The sequence below is a fragment of the Pomacea canaliculata genome, linkage group LG2 (assembly GCF_003073045.1).
Source record: "Pomacea canaliculata isolate SZHN2017 linkage group LG2, ASM307304v1, whole genome shotgun sequence".
In the NCBI taxonomy this organism is placed as follows: Eukaryota; Metazoa; Mollusca; class Gastropoda; order Architaenioglossa; family Ampullariidae; genus Pomacea; species Pomacea canaliculata.
This window is the reverse complement of record NC_037591.1, coordinates 7,874,151-7,886,903: the sequence shown is the minus strand read 5'-3', so window position 1 is coordinate 7,886,903 and position 12,753 is coordinate 7,874,151. Positions and strand designations below refer to the sequence as shown.

Genomic DNA, 12,753 nt, shown 5'->3' with positions numbered 1-12,753 from the left:
GATCTCACGTAAACCCTAATAACAGGGCCAGCTGTGGGTTACATAGGCAAATCAGCATAGAATGAAAGTGCCACACCCCTGACCAACCCTGCAGCTTTTTTCAAAGAAGCGTAGCTGTGGCTATCTATAGGTGGCAGTCAAAATGATAATACTTTCTTCTGGAGAACAGTTTCTTAAAAGTGAACAGAGAATAAGATTATTTAGCCTCTTCATCATTTTTGTTTTAAATCATTTCTGGGATTCAGTGAGGGACAATACAAGACGTGAAATAAAAACATGCTGATTCAAAGTAAGAGTGTAAGGCCAGCAGACTGCCAACTCCCTAATACTCCTACTCCCCTAAAATGAAAAATTCAAGGACTGCAAGGAGTATCGAAATCCTTAGCCAGAGGCTGAACATGCAAGAGAAAGGAGTATGACTCTTGTGGCTTAAGAAGTGACTTATAAGACCAGAGCCACACCCTCTCCATCCACAGCCATTAACATTCCATTGCATTTAAAATTCGGAGTGGGGAGGTTGTATTCCAGGCATCTACCGAGAATGAACCATTTTAAAAAGTTTAACTTTGTCGATCCAAACCTGGTTCAAGAGGATCGACCATTCACGCCGATCCCACTTCTGCTGTCAGACAGGAAGAGGGCGATGCGAACCCCCGTTTCGAAATAAATCGTGAACTAGGTTCAGTGTAGAAAAAGTAGCTTTTCGCTTGCTTTCAATCCCAGCAGCTTACGCGAGGGAACAGAAATGGTTACACTGAAGATTGAGCCTTCGTGTGGAAAACGACGATGGGAGTTCGCTTAATATATTTATTGGAAGACTTGGAGCATCGGAGCGCGGTCTGGTACTTCGTGAGATTGGAAAAGGTGACAGCATTATTGCTTAATGTAGCAAAATAAACATTATGTTCCAGTCGATTGTAGACTAATATAGATGGTGATCTAACATTAAAAACACTGGTCCAAGTTTTTCAACGTGGAAAGCCCAATACTCCCATCTGCAACAGACGCGACAGTGAAGCCTTTCACTTCTTTTTCTTTTCCTTTGCGTCCAAACATCAACAACAAAATTCGATCTCGAGCAACACTGGATCAATTCTTTCTCAGGATGAAGAGAGGTTCAGGTTACGGTGAAAATCTTTCAACCGAGACCAGATGCAGGCCTTGTTGCTGACGGTCGGGCCTATTTTTGCTCGTCTACCCTTTATTCTATTGTATCAGGCCGTGTGCAACAGTGAGGACCATGGCCGTCCATGAACTACTGGAAGAAAGCCAGAGACCGTTGCAGCCACGTGGCGGTAAAGTGAAGCTCACGGGAGATGTAGCTATTCTGAAACTGCAAAACCATCGTTAACTGCGAATTTCCATGTTTGAAACAAGAACACAACGAAAGATTTATTTGGAGGTTTAACAACTGAAATCCAAAGTGTACTATTGTTTGCTTAGTTTGTTTTATTTAAACGAGAGAAAGTTTTTAATTCTAATTGTCAAAATCGTGATGACTGTAGTTGAGACTGTAGTAACATCCCTTTACTCATATTAGACGAAGATTGTTAAATAGTTCCTCATTAATGAAAGGATTATCCTTAATGGTGTGCTCTTTCCTGTATTCTATATTAATAGTTCTTCTACTATGTTATTTAGTAAAAATTTTACATGAGCAAAATGCTCAGAGGTTATAACTGCATACCTACCCTTTTTCTCAATTTCTGCCTATAATTATCTTCTGTGTCAGTGTCAAAGGAATATGTGTATTAATTCTCCTATTTTTAAGTCTTAGTATCGACCCAGTAGCATTATATATATATCGCATTCAAAGTCGATAAAATGGTACCAGCAATCTGTGCTTTTACTTGAAGAATAGAAGGTGTGTTAGTCTTTGCTGCTTGACAAACATCGCAGTAATAAATTATCAGTAGATGACTCAGAAACGTGTCATAAAGTACACAGAAGCTGGCCTCGAAAAGCAGAGTTAACAGTCCCCAATCTGCTAATATTATTGGCTAACTGTTGCTAAGATATAGTAATTCCGTATGTAGAAGCTGATCGTGATAAATAAAGAAAAAGGTATTTTTAGTGGACTGCGTGCATTCACACCTGGCTGCACCCTCCAAAGAATGAAGTAAAGCCTATACACGCATATACAGTATATATATATATACACGTGTCTGGAAATGTCGAAGGAGCTTGCGTGGTTGTGGAGGATGTGGAAATTGCACACGTGCAAAATTTCACAGCACTGGATAATTAAAATAATTCGATAATGAATTTTGTTTCTATTGTGCTATTTGAATCACGTGACAGTTTAATCCCTCCACGTTCCACATGGACACTTTCTTTTGGGAATTAGACTTCGATCGCTAGGTATCGAACACAGCTTGACGAACGCAGAAAAAAAACAACAACCCTTATTCGCTTGGTATATAAGGACGTGTTGTTTCAAAACTTCTGACTGGAGGGCTGCCTTTGCAATAGGTAGCAAACCATCGCACTGTTTTCCTGCTCTTCTTTGCCGGCGAGCAAGCGAAGGGAGACAATCCGCGTGACACAGACGTAACCATGACGTGGACAGCGGTCGTCTGCTGGGTCTTGCTGGTGGCCGTCGTGGTCCCCACAGTCAAGCCACAGACAATGCAGCCTCAACGTCGTAAGACAGATATTAGTCCTTCGCTTTTCATGTCCATTGTGTTATTTTTAACATTTTTCAGCATTTTCTCTTCATAATTTAGATCTAAAAAATTTCGTTTTTTCTATTTTTAGTTTCTTGTGAGCACGTATTAGACTCTTACCTCTATTGCAGCTTTTGATGTTTACTTGTAAAATCCCACCTTCTAAATTAATTAATTTTTTAACTAGCAGATTTGTAAAAAGTCTTTCGCACTTCAATGTTTTATCACGATTCTCGGATTATATTTTTTAAAAAGACATGAAATATCTTAATTCCTAGTTTTTGCAGTTTTAACAAAGTTTAGACATTGTTATGTCACTTATTAAAAGTAAAGAGATTCTACAGCTCGCTTTAAGTAGGTGAAGTGACTTTATAAGACTGACAAACTAGAAGCAGGCGATCATTTTTTTTTCCTGTCTTTCAATCTCTCTCTTTCACACGCACACAGACACACGTACACTCACAGAGAGAGAGACCCCTTCTGGATGCGATCGTCATCATACTTTCAATGTTATTGTCTTCATATTTCCAAAAGAGTCGTTCGTCTGTTTCCAGCATACGTTGGCTGTTTCCATGACGACAAAGATCGCCTCTTCCCTACGCCTGTGAAGGTATTCGATAACCTGACCCCTGACCTCTGTATACAGAATTGCAGGACCCAGGGTTACAAGTATGCAGGAGTACAGGTAGGTTATCGCACATGCGCTTTTGCCTTCAGTTTTTCTTGTTTAAGGGTACTCCTTATGAGAAACAAATGCAAATGCCAAAAAAAAAAAAAAAAAAAAAACAGTTCCCAAACTTACAGAAGTTACGACCTTAATTCCAAACTTGATGCTACCCCTGTTTCAGTATGGAAAGGAGTGCTACTGCGGAAGCTCGTGCGAAAAGTACCCTAAGATCGATGAATCACAGTGTAACTATAACTGCACGGGCAACAAGGACATCAGATGTGGAGGTTTCTACGCAATGGGTGTATACACAACGGGTACGCAGCCCCTTCCTTTCTGATGTCATTTTTCTTTACTCCTTAAAATGCTTTGTGGACACACTTGTTTGTTTCAGTACACTCAGCATAGGTAAGCACCAGCTACTACTTCTTCTTCTTTGATGATGATGATGACGACGACGACGACGACGACGAGACGACTCTGGGTCGTTGTTTTTAAGCGTGGGAAAGTCGATGCACCTCAGAAAGATGAAGAAATCAAGGGCAAAAGTTGTTGTCATCCTTAGTTACGAAGCAGTTTCCAGACCCTGATCCCAACACAACAGTATTATAGGTCAAATGGGATACACCTCTCTTGATGATGGAACAAAGTTCAGAGCAGTATACTATTTACTTAATTTTGGGTGAATACACCACTCTTTCTTTTTCGAGAACAACCTACAGCAACACCAGTAGCAGGATTTAACATAGAAACGCCAATCGGCCAGTGAGAAAGGTAGGACAATAGGTTCGTTAGACGCGGACACTCACATTTTGGAAACTAGTATTTTGTATACCAAAACATGGGGAGTTATTCAATCCCATTTGGAAAAACTGTCTTTCACTGAGGCTGACGCAATTATCAGAATAGATCTTTAAAACTTCCTCGTGCTAAACCTTTTGGCGTTTACCCGCGGTGTTCTCTCCACGCAGAACAAGAATCACCTCCGGGTGTGGACTGCAGTGGCGACTTTCGCCCGTTCCTGGGCTACTGCTTGCGAATATCCTCTGTCCCCCAGGACTGGGCCACCGCCCAGCGTACCTGTCTGGAGCAAGGTGCTCGATTGCTCGAAGTGGAAAACTTCATGGGCCTTTTGGCGCAGCTCTCTAACCTCGGGGCATACAAAGACCAGATCATTGGTAAGCCACACGCAGTTTAGTGTATTTTTTCCTAAAATCGATGTACACTTCTTTTACTTTTTATTTCTAGTTTGCTTATTGTTTACTTTTAAAAGCTTTATTTTGTCATGTTTGATTTAATTTTTGCTTTTTATCTTTATATCTTTATGTTTTACCTTTATATTTTTAATTTTTATATTATTTATTTCTTCATTTTACAAAAGTTTACGATAAGAAAAATAACGTTCCTACAAAGAAATCTGAAGCCACAAATCTGTTGGTTGCAGGGCAAAAAATCTTCCTGGGCGCGGTTGGTTCGACCTCCACTACCATAAAGGTACAGAGTATTTTATGACAGAAAAACGACAGTGCGAACAATGCTTTTTTTACCTTCTCCCAGCCTCTCTTCCTTTTCTACATTTGAGAGTTTCATGACTACGTACGCCATGTTGCTGACTAATAAATGCGATGTTAAGCTACGGTCACGAATGTGTATCATCCCGACCGCTGATTGATGATTGATGATTGATGATGATGATGATTATTATTCACAAGGTGGGATCCCTGATGACAGCCGCTCAGACAGGATTACAGGACCTGGTCAAAGGCTTAGTCAGCACCGACTACTCCGCTAGCAAAAACACCCTGATCCAAGGTCTCCTGCGGGGTTCCGATAGCAGTGACGAAGATGACGCCTCGAAGCAGGGGTCTGACAGAAGTGGAAGCAACCAGAACTCCGGCCAGGTCAAAAGTCGTGAACGTCGCGACTTGAGCGGTATCTCCCTCGTGGCGAAGGCGCTGGGCAGCAATACCTTAGGTGGCATAGCCAACGCCTTGAACCAGGGGTTTGGAGTCCTCCAGACCTCTGCCCAGGCCGGAGATCGCCAGTCGCCAGGCTCGGTCAGCAGGGATGATGATGATGATGACAATCAGAGTGGAGGCAGCCAGAACTCCGGCCAAGCCATAAGTCGCCAGTCGCCAGGCTCGGGCAGCAAGGATGATGATGATGACAATAACGTCAACAATTGGGTAAAAGACCTATTTAAAGGACCGGGTTCGACTAGTCGGCAGGATGACGACAATGACAACAGATTTGGAAGCGGGGGTCTGAGTAAGACGACAGAAAGCAGCAACAGGCTGTGCAATTACGTAATCTTCGAGTCCCTCTACCCTAAAATCGGCCTCGGCGACTGCTCGGCGAAGATGTCCTTCATCTGCGAGAAAGGTCACCTTCCTTCTCTCCTCTTCAAAAAATTTTTTTTTTTTTGAGTCTCTTGTTGTCGTCACTGTTGCACTTCATCATTCACATTTTAAAATAACTTTACCCTGGGTATTTAATGCATACTTACATTCTTCTGTAACTGTAGTTATCAAGTGAGGGTAAGTCATTGACCTGAGGCAACATGGAGAAATAGAGAGTAAGCGTTTCGTCTAAAGCTGAGAAAAGGAGATAATTTCCATAGTGAACATAGCATATAAAGATTGCTGTACTTACCAATGATTTGTTCAGATGGAATGGGTGACAAGCATTCACTCCACATAACAGGAGTTCAGAAAGAAGAGCTGATTGCAATGGCGGCTTGACGCCTCTAGTTGCTAGTTGGGGGTTTGTTGAGCTTCGGATTTTGGGGCTCTCTTGAAAGTAATGATAATAAACGAGTAATTTATATAGCCCACGATCATGCTCATGTAGGAAGAATGCTCTCAGCGCTTGAGACAAGAACGAGACATGAACAGCATACATTATGTCATGTCGCCTAGTTTTTATCCTTGCCTTATACCATTGAAATAACAAAAGAAACCTCTTAAAATTCAGAGCACAAAGAGATATCACTTGTAAAGTATCCATTGGAGTAAATAATATTTTAAAACATAGTTGATGGTTGTTTTTAATCGTAAGGCATAACTTTTCTCTCTATCCTGATGTTTTAGTTCATTTTCTTGCCTTCTCTGTACCTAGTGACTGCCTTTGGGTAAATTGTGGCTGAAATGGGTGTAACATCTTAAAATTTTTAACATCTTTTCTTAAATATTTAGCTGCCAATTGGAAGCCAGAAGACCTAACCTACACCAACTGGTTCTCTCTGAAAACTGGCAATGCTGATCAAGATGAAGAGACCTATAGCAACTACTTTCTACAGCAGGTTAAACTACCTCCGGTGAGATGAATTTCTTAACAGAGTTCAGCTTTTGGCTATGGGACACGTACTTTATTTCATTCTTTCAGAGCTAAGGAGATCTAACAAATCTTTTTTCCAAAAAATGAGATTCCGTAATTGAGTCGCTATTTTGTAAAATGAGATAACATAAGTTGTGAAATGTTACAGGCAAGATATTGTGAAGGTCGGTGGGTGGAACATTTAAAGACCCGTCCCTCGCTTGCTTGTTTCTTTTTTGACACGTACCTAAGGTCAAGCACCCGAAAGTCGTTAAACTAACCCTGAATAAATTATCAGCGAAATCCAAGATTCTGAAGAACAAAATCCACGTTAATGACACTTAGTTTTCCATTGTTAAAGAGGTATTTTTGGAAGAGATTTTGATGTGTAAAAGGTCTTAAGGAGAGACCCAGATGAGATAAACTTTATAAAGAGATTAGCCGATTGCTTTTTCAAATAAAAGGTCTGTACTTTGAAAACTCAATCCTGGCATACTAAAATACCAATTTTAAACGAGTGCAGCGTTTATTGTTGACCGATAGTGGGTTTCAGTCATTTTGATTTTTTTCTACTATTTACCTTCCTATGCAACAAACCGAAACCGTAAATAATCGAATAAATTATGTGCAGTTACATATCCCGAAATCTATTTCAGAACCGAAATGCGATTAAAGAAGTCTGTTTTTGTAATTGTCCCCAAAACACCTATTTTTCATCTTATTCATCATCATCATTCCTTGCTACTCCTCGAGGAGCATAGGGCCGCAACAACACCTCGCCAGCGGACCCGGTTTTTCATCTTATTACAGTTTTGAATTTCTTGCTCATTCTTCTAGTAAATATAGTTTTTCTGTTTCCCATATTGACTGAGGAGTAAAGTGTTAATTATGGGATTGTAGTGTGCACCAGGCTCAAAAGAAGAACATGTTTATACGTACTGTTCGTAAGTAATTGCTCAAAAATGGTTTAAAAAAATTGTCTTGATATGGAGGATATATGTAAACAGGCTGAAAGAGGACCACTGTGTACAACTCCCGTTGCCTGCCAGTGTAGACGTAAAGGCAGTACACTCAGCACAGATGTGATAGATTCCAAGATTAACAACAACCCATACTCACTGAACTTTGAGAATGATTGGGGATGCCAGCTGGTCAACGGCGACTGCCAGCTGCGGTGTCAGAAGTCACGACAAACTCTCTTGAAGACGTGCTTTGACTTCGAGATGCGAGCCTTATGCCCTAAAACAGGTGAATTAGGGAAGAGCTCTGCTTTATATCACTTTGATGTTGATGTTTAGGACGATGATGATTCTTCTTGAGGCAATGTGATGTTGTCGTTGCTGCTGATTTTGTTATTGATGAACAAGAAGAAGAAGAAGAAGAAGACGACGACGACGACGACGACGACGATGATGATGATGATGATATTGACAGTGACAACGGCTGATTGCTGGTGGAAGTGGTAGTGGATGTAAATAAATAATGCCGCGGTGATTATAGTGAACTTTGTATGGTCATGTGGTCACAGTGTCCGCACAATTAGTGTTTTTGCTTAAAGATAAAAAAGGGACAAATATTAGCATTCAATACATTCAGCTCCAGTAAACAGAAGTCATCCCCTCACACCTCCCATATCCCATATTCCTCCGATATTTCACACGTCCCGAATTCGCAACAAGGCCAAATCGCTTATAGGTGGAGTCACTTTCACAAATACAACAACAAAAGAGGGGGCCATGGCATGGTAGTAACTCCAGCAACAACAACTACAACAACTACAACAGAAGCAGAAGAGGTCACGTGTCTGTTTATTATATACCGAAAAAACAACAATAATTTATAACAAAAGATGCTTCGTTTCTTGGAGGTTAGTACATTCTAGATGGTCGCCAGGTCGAAGATCGATCTCGAGGGTTGTAAGTTGAGAGAAGTGAGGGTGGGGGGGGGGTCTCCTGGTACTGAGCTTTTCTTCTTTTTATCCCCATTCTCCCCCAACCTCCTTCTCCACCCACCTACCTACCCACCCGCCGTAGTACCAAATCGCCGCTAGGTGGCAACACTTCTGTTAAATAAATCAACTAAGAAACAGTGGTGTGGCCATATTTCATCTTCTGTATATTTGTGTTTGAGTTTTAGTTTGCTATTTTAACCTCTTTTGACCGCTTGAAACTCTTAACTTGTTGCAGACACCTCCACGTGTGCCCAGCAGATCAACAAAGACAACTGCAACAAGCTGAACAAAGACTGCAAAGACACGCCGACAGGACCCATATGTGTGGAGAGAACACAGACACCAGGCCAGTGCGGCTTGCCCAATGGTCAGCCAACTGGTCAGTGAAATCAGTCTCCTGATGTTCCTTTTTTCGATGGGTAGCAGCCTAGCAGTTAGAGCAACGATGTCCTGTGTGTCACAGTATACTTCCACCAGTTGACCCGGCTGTAGAATGGGTACCTGGGATTTTAGGTTGAGGAAAGTATGGCAGTGAAGATGGGCATCGCCCTCAAGAAGATTTTGGGCTTGATCTCTCTAACATTTCTCTCACCTTAGGTCACCATAGGTTACCATTGAAAAAAACATTTTTTTTAAGGTCGTGAGTGTCAAAAGAACATACACGGCTGTTCCATGCATATGTGTATTTCATACAGTTGAACACAACAATGCGGCACCATCCGCCTTCTATTTTTTTCTTTCTTGCCCAGGCTGTTATTGCCACTGGTCAATGGGAATATTCTTTCAAATCGACTTTTCGTGTTGTATTTGTAGCTCAACCTGTTTAGTCTGTTTATTCTGTTTTGTCTCACATCTCACTGATTATATCTTTCTATCTTTATCTCATCCTGTTTTCTGTCATATTTGTTCGTCTTGTTTTTTGTCATGTGGGCTCATTCTCTGATCTTGTCTATGCTTGCCTTGCGGTTCAGTGGCGCAACAGTTACGCCTGTCACTAAGACAGTGGGAATTGGCTGCCCTGGGTTCAGATCTCGTTTCGGGCACACTGTTCTTTCTCTGAATGTGACATCTATTTACAGGTCTTTCTACTTAGAATTAGTTATTGGCTCGGAGGAAAAAAGCTCACTCCTTTTTACCCCTTCCTCCATTCCATCATGTTATGTCTTCTTTTCTTTTAGTTTCCTTTTTGTGGCTGTCATGTTCGCTATTTTATCGTATAATTTAGTCTTATCTTCCTTCTGGTACTTTCGTTACCATGAACAGCGATGAAAAAGTGTACTGCCTCAGGCGACCCGCATTACCGGTCCTTCGATGGGAAATGCTACAACTTCATGGGTACCTGCTGCTACACATTTCTACAGGTCAGTATTGTGATTATTTTAAAATATTTCTTTCTATAATAGTTGTTGCGCAAATATTAATTCTGTAGATGATAAAGCTATGACATACGAGCAATCACAGGAGACTCAAGATTTGAATCCATTGCAAAAACAATCAGATCATGATCTAATAATATCTATTTCATTAATATGCAATCACCATCACAAGGATCCAGCATGGCGAAGGAGATAAAACAAGTGATGCGCAGGTCAACTCTCTATTTTCAGATGTGCGACACTTCCGGTGGGCTCCCGAACATCGAAGTGACGGTTTGTAACGACAAATTTGGTCGCAACCCGGCGCTGACCAAGGTAGCGTGGACTAGCAACATCACTGTGTATGTTCCAACTCCGTCTGGTGTGCGACGCTCCTTCCTCTTCAAGCGCGACAAATATTTTGAAGTGAGCAGACCGCACCGTCCTTAACTTGTCATCGTCGTTCCTACAAGCAGTATTTTTCAACCCTTTCACATCCGGAATCCTGCAAATTCATTTCAGGCGCTGTATTGTCAAGTATGATTAAAGGAAGATAAACGTGTCTTGTCTGCAGAATTTTCAGACATATTTTATGAGTAGATACCATAAACCTGGTTTATCGATTGAGAAAATGGTCTGTTTATAAATTTTGTTTATTTCTAGAAGTGTGTGTGTGTGTAAAAGGAGGTAGATGAAAGCGTTAAAATGTAATCAACTAGCCGAAATCCTGAATAAAATAACGGAAAATCTTCGATTAGAAAATCTTAAAATACGTTGGAAAGGCGTAGTACAGTACTTAAACTTTCTCGTTTCTGATTTAATTGGTGCTAACATAAAGCTTAACACCTTAGGAAATGTGAAGTCACATGGTATGTATAAATTTACAATATATATATATATATGTAACTTGCATTTATTACATCACTGATAAAAGTTCATGTACTGAACGAAGCATTAACTTTATCATTTGTTGTTCGTGTTGATGGCAGGCAAATGGAAACAGAATTTCTCTTCCTTTCTCTGCCGGAAATGTGAAGGTGTACATGTCCCAGAACAGAGTGATTCTTGACACGGACTTGTGCTTCAAGTTGGAATGGGACTGGAGCTCAAGCATTTCTGTAAGACAATATACTTCCCACCCATCTCCTACCCACTGTGTGTGTGTGCTCGTGCACCCTTTGAGCGGGTGGGGGATAAATGGGAAAAGGTTACATTCGCGTTAGAGTCTCATCTGTTATCAGCTTACTCTACAATTAATAGAAGTAGACACGTTAGTATAAAGACTGCGGATAGTGAACTACGAACTTCCCATGCCAGGTTTGCAACATTCATAGGTATTGACATTGACAGTTCTTTGCTAAGTCTTCTCAAACTGAGCTTAGTAAATAGTAACCCGTGACAAGCTTATGATCATTACAATAGACACTGACCTACGAAGTTTCCTTGTCGTAAAATGTTATAGATCCGAAGTACGAGACGATCTGATAGAGGTCAGCTTATGATAGTAGATACTCGCATATAAAACGTTGCGTGTCTGTGGTAAATAAAAATTAATGCTGGCTTATATCACGTGGTGTGCTGTGTCAGTCTGGTAAAAATAATAGATGCCGATCTAGAGAACGGTCTGGGCCAGGTCAAAGGATGGTGAGGAGCATAGATACTGACCAATGAAATGTTCTGTGTCGGAATAGCTCTTAGCGAACTGTATGACCTTTAAACCGTTGTCAGGTCAGCTTGGCGGCGTCGTATCGAGGACGCACGTGTGGACTGTGCGGCAACATGAACGACAACCCAGAAGACGACTTCGTCCCCTACAAAGGCGATAGGAACGTGGCGGTCACCGACTTCGCCGATAGCTACCTTGTGCCCACCAGCGGCGTGACAGAGTAAGATACTGGCCCACCGGCTTCTCTCACGAATCACTCCTCTTAAGATACTCCTACCACCTCTGTCCTGGTTAATATCACAGGGTTCTTGTTGTTAGTGAGGTGTAGGGGGAGTGAAGTATTTAGACTATTCCGTCGTCTGCTGAAACTTGGAATAGCCGAATGTAGCGAGTATCAAACTCGCTACATCGCTGAGAGGATTAATCACGATGTCACTGACACAAGAATTGTGTTGGTAATGGTGGCAATAGGGATGCGATTCATAATTTTAGCTTTGAATCGCGATATATTTTTTTAATGACAAAATGGTTAAAGAAATCTTGGAGCTTGCGTTGACTGAGGTCTTTAAGGTCCTTTTTTAATTTGCAGCGATGAGGTGGGGAATTTTTCAGGGAAAGGAAGAAATCTGATACCCCCAAAGACCAGTGATTTAGTGCTTAATTCAATTGTTTCAGAATGATTCCTTTATCTCTAATATATGACACATTGATATAAAGGTTAGAAATGGACTTTACAAAATAAATTAGAAAAAAAATCATGCATTGTCGCACTTGACGGGTCATGTCGCACATTCCATTGTGTATGTGGGGGAAGGGGGCATTTTAAATTACGGTCATTATTATTATTTGTATTATTATCACTGCCATCTTCATGTACTTGTGTATCATTAAGATATCGTGCTCATATACATCCAGATGTGAAGGTTCTCAGCCAAGTCCCACCACTCCAGTGTGTTCGGATACTGACTCGCTGAAGTACAAGCAGGATATTTACTGTGGGCTTCTGAATCCACTCAATACAAACTCTCCTTTTTACAAGGCCATTCAATGGCAACCTCCCGGTAAGTCTGTGCGGGTGTGTGCGCGTGTGAGAGACTAAGGCACTAGTGGACAGGAAGACAAACGGAGTGATA

The 12,753-nt window shown here is 41.2% G+C and overlaps 2 protein-coding genes across 2 annotated transcripts in view; both read left to right on the top strand.

Moving 5' to 3' along the window:
* Positions 1 to 2,453: 2,453 nt before the first annotated feature.
* Positions 2,454 to 12,753, top strand: part of LOC112557791 — a 10,408-nt gene continuing 108 nt past the window's right edge. The window contains exons 1-14 of the mRNA XM_025227830.1: positions 2,454 to 2,644; positions 3,221 to 3,351; positions 3,515 to 3,650; positions 4,305 to 4,511; positions 4,778 to 4,827; positions 5,046 to 5,715; positions 6,528 to 6,649; positions 7,656 to 7,896; positions 8,835 to 8,978; positions 9,863 to 9,960; positions 10,207 to 10,380; positions 10,944 to 11,072; positions 11,683 to 11,840; positions 12,536 to 12,695. Coding sequence (XP_025083615.1) covers positions 2,557 to 2,644; positions 3,221 to 3,351; positions 3,515 to 3,650; positions 4,305 to 4,511; positions 4,778 to 4,827; positions 5,046 to 5,715; positions 6,528 to 6,649; positions 7,656 to 7,896; positions 8,835 to 8,978; positions 9,863 to 9,960; positions 10,207 to 10,380; positions 10,944 to 11,072; positions 11,683 to 11,840; positions 12,536 to 12,695 — 2,508 coding nt within the window. The 5' untranslated portion in view covers positions 2,454 to 2,556. The remainder of the gene's footprint in view (positions 2,645 to 3,220; positions 3,352 to 3,514; positions 3,651 to 4,304; positions 4,512 to 4,777; positions 4,828 to 5,045; positions 5,716 to 6,527; positions 6,650 to 7,655; positions 7,897 to 8,834; positions 8,979 to 9,862; positions 9,961 to 10,206; positions 10,381 to 10,943; positions 11,073 to 11,682; positions 11,841 to 12,535; positions 12,696 to 12,753) is intronic.
* LOC112557790 overlaps positions 12,547 to 12,753 on the top strand; it is a 26,474-nt gene continuing 26,267 nt past the window's right edge. The window contains exon 1 of the mRNA XM_025227829.1: positions 12,547 to 12,681. The gene's annotated coding sequence lies outside the window, so the exon portion shown is untranslated. The remainder of the gene's footprint in view (positions 12,682 to 12,753) is intronic.